The sequence below is a fragment of the Leucoraja erinacea genome, chromosome 20 (assembly GCF_028641065.1).
Source record: "Leucoraja erinacea ecotype New England chromosome 20, Leri_hhj_1, whole genome shotgun sequence".
NCBI classification, from domain to species: Eukaryota; Metazoa; Chordata; class Chondrichthyes; order Rajiformes; family Rajidae; genus Leucoraja; species Leucoraja erinaceus.
The window spans coordinates 843477-850000 of record NC_073396.1 but is presented as its reverse complement, the minus strand read 5'-3'; the positions used below and the strand labels follow the sequence as shown (position 1 = coordinate 850000).

Here is a 6524-nt window from a genome sequence, read left to right as displayed (position 1 = left end):
CTGAAACCTATGTCCACTGGTCCTCGATTCACCTACTCTGGCCAAGGGTCAAGAGAGTTTTATTGTCATGTGTCCCTGATAGGACAATGAAATTCTTGCTTGCTGCGGCACAACAGATTATGTAAATATAGTACAGAGCAGGAGATAAAAGTTCAGTGTATCTATAGATCATAGACCAGTGATTCCAAACCTGGGGCCATACGGCAAATTTCAGGGGGGGGGGCACAGAAAAATGTTGGGATTTAGGGGGCCACAGGTTCAATGAAGAGGCCACACAGCTACCACCCTGTTGCCTCCTAAATGTCAGTTCTAATAAATTTAAATCTATGTAGTTGAAATATTTTTGATGTTTGTGGAATAGAATAAAAGAGAATAAATGTGCAATTAATAGACTGATATTTTTATGGAAGGTATTATGATATTGAAGTACTTTTTTCCCGCTAATAATGTCATGGGGGGGGGCACAGAAAAATCCCAAGGGGGCCATGAGCTAAAAAAAGGTTGGGAACCACTGCCATAGACCATATATACACACAATAAATAAACAGATAAAGTGCAATAATAATAATAGACTGTTATTGTTCAGAGTTTGTTGGTGTTTAATAACCTGACGGACTGTATGCATCAATATGCCACGATGCAATGTTAAAGCACTAACTCTCTCCCCCCTTTGGTGTGAGCAGCTAGCAAGGACACGTACATGGTGGGGAGCTATGGGCCCAGAGAGGAGGAGTACGAGTTCCTCAGCCCGGTGGAGGAGGCACCAACAGGGCTGATGGTGAGGGGCATGTACACCATGAAGTCACACTTCACAGACGATGACAAAAGTGACCACCTGCACTGGGAGTGGAAGCTGAGCATAAAGAAGGACTGGCTGGACTAGGATCTGACTCCTGAACGTGGTCTGAGGGATTACTGGCCTGGTACCAAAGTTACCTTACGGCTTTTTATCACCATTACTGTCTGTGTGTGTGTGTGTCACTCATTGTTCCAATGTAACTTTGTCTGCAGACCCATTTGCTTCTCGTACAAGTGCTTCAGGTGTGTGCAGGTGTGATCAGGCGTGTCCAGGTGTGACCAGGTGTGTGCAGGTGTGTGCAGGTGTGTGACCAGGTGTGTCCAGGTGTGTGCAGGTGTGACCAGGTGTGACCAGGTGTGTGCAGGTGTGACCAGGTGTGTGCAGGTGTGACCAGGTGTATGCAGGTGTGACCAGGTGTGACCAGGTGTGTGCAGGTGTGACCAGGTGTGTGCAGGTGCGACCAGGTGTGTGCAGGTGTGACCAGGTGTGACCAGGTGTGTCCAGGTGTGTGCAGGTGTGACCAGGTGTGACCAGGTGTGACCAGGTGTATGCAGGTGTGACCAGGTGTGACCAGGTGTGTGCAGGTGTGACCAGGTGTGTGCAGGTGTGACCAGGCATGACCAGGTGGGTCCAGGTGTATGCAGGTGTATGCAGGTGTGACAGGTGTGATCAGGTGTGTGCAGGTGTGACCAGGTGTGTGCAGGTGTGACCAGGTGTGTGCAGGTGTGACCAGGTGTGTGCAGGTGTGACCAGGTGTGACCAGGTGTATGCAGGTGTGACCAGGTGTGACCAGGTGTGTGCAGGTGTGACCAGGTGTGACCAGGTGTGTGCAGGTGTGACCAGGTGTGTGCAGGTGTGTGCAGGTGTGACCAGGTGTGTGCAGGTGTGTCCAGGTGTGCAGGTGTGACCAGGTGTGTGACCAGGTGTGTGCAGGTGTGAGGTGTGACAGGTGTGACCAGGTGTGTGTAGGTGTGACCAGGTGTGTGCAGGTGTGTCCAGGTGTGACCAGGTGTGACCAGGTGTGTGCAGGTGTGACCAGGTGTGACCAGGCGTGTGCAGGTGTGACCAGGTGTGTTCAGGTGTGACCAGGTGTGTGCAGGTGTGTGACCAGGTGTGTGCAGGTGTGACCAGGTGTGTGCAGGTGTAACCAGGTGTGTGCAGGTGTGACCAGGTGTGTGCAGGTGTGTGCAGATGTGGTGTGAATGATGAGACGAAGGTGAGTCTCAGGACTGACATGGATGTGAGGAAGATTAGACCAGTAACTAACTATGCCACGCCATTGCTAACGTGAGTGGGAAGCGGATGAACGATGTGGTCGGTGGAGCAGTGGCCCACAGCCCGGCCTTGCTGCCAGACACAGATTCCATCAATTCTGCTTCTTCATTTACATGAATCTGTGATAATGCTGGAGGTATAACTGGCAATCCACACAGTGGGAATATCCCAGCCCTGTACTTCATTGGAATCTACCATCTATCGATCGCCCTGAATAAGTATTTTCTGCAGTTTACCTCAAACACTCCAAGACAAACCGGTTTGTAAGGAAAGGCACAAAATGCTGGAGTAACTCAGCGGGACAGGCAGCATCTCTGGAGAGAAGGAATGGGTGATGTTTCGGGTCGAGACCCTTCTTCAATCTGAAGAGATGCTGCCTCTCCCGCTGAGTTACTCCAGCTTTTTGTGTCTATCTTCGTTTTAAACCGGCATCTGCAGTTCCTTCCGACACAGGTCTAATTGGTAATTGGCTTGGTATAAATGTAAATTGTCCCTAGTGTGTGCAGGGTAGCATTAGTGTGCGGGGATCGCTGTATGGCACGGGCTCTGTGGACCGATGGGGCCTGTTTCCGAGCTGTATCTCTAAACTAAACTAAATATGAAAAGCCTGCCACAATTAAATCAAAACTTGACAAATGATAAATAATTGCATTTGGCTTCAAGCGAAGGCTAATGTGGTCGTCAGTTTGAACCCAGACATTAAGGGTAGACAAAAATGCTGGAGAAACTCAGTGGGCGAGGCAGCATCTATGGAGCGAAGGAATAGGTGGTCTTTTGGGTCGAGACCCTTCTAGAAACGTCACCTATTCCTTCGTTCCATAGACCCTGCCTCACCCGCTGAGTTTCTCCAGCATTTATGTCTACCGTTGATTTTTCCAGCATCTGCAGTCCATTTTTAAACATGAAACACTGACATTAAACACCGTGCCAATGCAGCCCGTGAAGCGGACAGCTACGTTTTTAAAGGGCGCCACGGGCTGCAGACAACTCCAGCATATCCCGACCTTGTGTTCCTTGCACCCACCCAGCCTTTTGCCATCCACCTTCTGCTTCACCTGAATTTACCATCAGTCCCCAAGTACAAAATGCCTGTCGATCGCCGAGAGGAATGTGAAATTGTAGCTGTTTATTGGACAGTATTTCACCCTCTCACAGCCGTGTCCTTGATTGCATTGTGTTGAGTCAGTGATTCCCTCTGCCTTGGACTTTGCCTTCCACTGAGAAGCTTCTTGTGATGGAGGCAGCATGTTAGATAGTATGAAGATGTGTGTTGAGGTCATGTGATAGGAGCAGAATAAGGCCATTCGGCCCGTCAAGACTACTCTACTCCGCCATTCAATCATGGCTGATCTATCTCTCCCTCCCTCCTAACCCCATTCTCCCCACAACCCGTGCACAAGAGTGTGATGTAATGGAAGTGTTGTACTTCACTCCCAGCCCCGACTGTTTTGCCCTCTCTCCCCCCACCCCCCTCTCCCTCTCTCTCTCTCACAGCTGTCTGTATCAATGACAAATATTGTGCATTTTTGGTTTCCAAAACGCTTTGTGAAATTTCAGTAAGATTCTTCAAGTGTAATGAGGTGGGCGTGTGATGCCACGGGACTCTTGCTGCCGCGGTTCATTGTGGCCAGAGACTGGCCCGTCCACTCCGCTAGCCCCATCCTATCTCCATGTGAAGCTCTGATGTTCCTGTGACGTGTTTGATGCTTCAAATAAAGATTGGGCATGAGAAGACCAACTATCGTCCTCTTGTTTTATTTACTAACAGAGCCTAGAAAGGTGATATATCTCTCACAAGCCAATCAAAGTTGATCGTGAAGAAACCTTAAGGGCCTGTCCCACTTGGAGATTTTTTCGGCAACTGCCGGCGTCATATCCGTGTCGACAAACTATTTTGAACATTTCGAATTCCAGCGTTGACAAAAAGTAGCGACACTTGTAAAAACGGCGTGGTCAAAGATCGATGACCTGATACGCCAGTCAATGATGCCGGCAGTCGCCAAAAACATCGGCAAGTGGGACTGGCCCTTAAAGCAGACGTAAATACTGGAGAAACTCAGCGGGTCAGGCAGCATCTATAGGAGCGAAGGAATGGGCGACGTTTCGGGTCGAGACCCTTCGTCAGGCTTCAACAAAACCAGCTCCATAGATGCTGCTGCACCCGCTGAGTTTCTCCAGCAATTTTGTGTACCTTCGATCTTCCAGCATCTGCAGTTCCTTCTTCAACAAAACCTGGTTGTTTGTCGCTTGGTGGAGGGTGCCAGTGTGATCCTGTACAGCTATGCCCTACACTGTAGCACCCACACTGTGTTATTTACATATCGCACCATTAAACACAAGTAGAATCAACAATATTGCCAGCTAATCAAAGAAAGAACAACGACACCAAGGGCGGCACGGTGGCGCAGCGGTAGAGTTGCCGCCTCACAGCGCCAGAGACCCGGGTTCGATCCTGACTACAGGTGCTGTCTGTACGGAATTTGCACGTTCTCCCCGTGACCTGCGTGGGTTTTCTCCGAGATCTTCGATTTCCTCCCACACTCCAAAGACGTGCAGGTTTGTAGGTTAACATACTTGGTAAATGTAGATTGTCCCTAGTGGGTGTAGGGTAGTGTTAATGTGCGGGGATCGCTGGTCGGTGCAGACTCGGTGGGCTGAAGGGCCTGTTTCCGTGCTGTATAACATGGGGAAGCAGGATTTAGTTACTATGCAACAAATAGCTGGAATAAACTTCCTGAAGATTTAAGACTTGCCTCAACTTTGACCACTTTTAAAACAAGACTGAAAACTTTTATGTTTACTTTAGCTTTCAGCTAAATCTTAACTACGTTGCACTTTTAACTTTTGCAAACTTTTTATAATGCATTTTTAATTTTGCTTTTCTTTTCTTTTAGTTCTATTTTATTTCATTTTATTATTTCATTTTATTGTATGACATGTTTTTATGTGAAGCACTTTGAGTCTGCCTCGTGGATGAAATGTGCTATATAAATAAAGTTGCCTTGCCTTGCCTTGCCTATCTCTAAACTAAACTCATTGGCACAAATACCGTGCATAGGCCATGTGGGACCTCTACATCGTTTGTACATCTGACATTATTTATCTTTAATCTATCAGGATAGTTTTCCTTTAACATCTCCACCTTGTGGCGAGGTGGTGAGTTTGTATGTCAGGTGTGTGTGTGTGTTTCATCGCCCATAATGGCCACACACAGTGTGATTGTCACAGGATAGTCCATGTGTGGAGTGGCTTTGCTCTTCATTCAAGAAAGGCAGCTTCAAAATGAACACAAACTAGCAGCCGTCTGGGTGAACTCATCTCTTACACACAGAGTGCTGGAGTAACTCAGCGGGTCAGGCAGCATCTGTGGAGAACATGGACAGGTGACGTTTCACAGAGTGCTGGAGTAACTCAGCGGGTCAGGCAGATGAGTGACGTTTTGGGGCAAAAGGGATGAGTGACGTTTTGGGTCAAGACCCGACCCGAAACGTCACCCATCCCTTCTCTCCAGAGATGCTGCCTGTCCCGCTGAGTTACTCCAGCACTTAGTGTCTATCTTCGGTGTAAACCAGCATCTGCAGTTCCTTCCTTAACTCGGCCCTCAGTGCCAGGGGCCACAGTTTAAGAATAAGGTGTAAGCCATTTAGAACGGAGACGAGGAAACACTTTTTCTCACAGAGAGTTGTGAGTCTGTGGAATTCTCTACCTCAGAGGGCAGTGGAGGCCGGTTCTCTGGATACTTTCAAGAGAGAGCCAGATAGGGCTCTTACAGATAGCGATATGGGGAGAGGCAGGAACGGGGTACTGATTCTGGATGATCAGCCATGATCACATTGAATGGCGGTGCTGGCTCGAAGGGCCGAATGGCCTCCTCCTGCACCTGTTGTCTGTTGTCTCTCTATACATTTTAATAATATTCCCGGCATAATAACCAGTGCTACCATAACGATAATAACGTTTGTTTTATTTTGTGGGAACTTGCTCCTCAAGGTTGGGAATGGGCAACTTTAGCCGGCAATATTTATACATTCCCGACCCACCAACTGGACTAACGGCCACACCTCAGGCCAAAGGCCAAAGGCCAAAGGCTGGCTGCTTTATTTAAAATCACTCCGTTGTAAAATAATGTTTTATTCCAAGATCGATGATCATTGTTGTGACAATATTATTCATATTTACCTAACCACATTTGAATCATAAAGTCATACAGCGTAGAAACAGGCCCTTCGGCCCAACTCATCCATGCTAACAAAGATGTCCATCTAACCTAGTCCCATCTGTCTGCGTTTGGCCCATGTCCAATGTGTTTTAAATATAGTCCCTGCCTCAACCACCTCCTCTGGCAGCTCGTTCCATACACCCACCACCCTCTGTGTGAAAAAGTTACCCATCACCTTACACCTGTATCCTGTAGTTTGTGAAATAATACAAGTATTTCTAGGTGAATAAC

The 6524-nt window shown here is 47.9% G+C and overlaps 1 protein-coding gene and 1 long non-coding RNA gene across 2 annotated transcripts in view; both read left to right on the top strand.

Annotated features, from left to right (window-relative positions):
• arhgdig (Rho GDP dissociation inhibitor (GDI) gamma) overlaps positions 1 to 1083 on the top strand; it is a 12709-nt gene extending 11626 nt beyond the window's left edge. Inside the window, 1 exon segment of the mRNA XM_055650969.1 lies at positions 684 to 1083. Within this exon segment, the coding sequence (XP_055506944.1) occupies positions 684 to 883 (200 nt within the window). The 3' untranslated portion in view covers positions 884 to 1083.
• Positions 1084 to 1109: 26 nt separating this feature from the next.
• LOC129706618 (uncharacterized) lies at positions 1110 to 3540 on the top strand. Its single transcript, XR_008725082.1, has 4 exons — positions 1110 to 1323; positions 1374 to 1403; positions 1473 to 1682; positions 1769 to 3540. It is a non-coding gene; the product is annotated as an uncharacterized LOC129706618 (long non-coding RNA).
• Positions 3541 to 6524: the final 2984 nt, after the last annotated feature.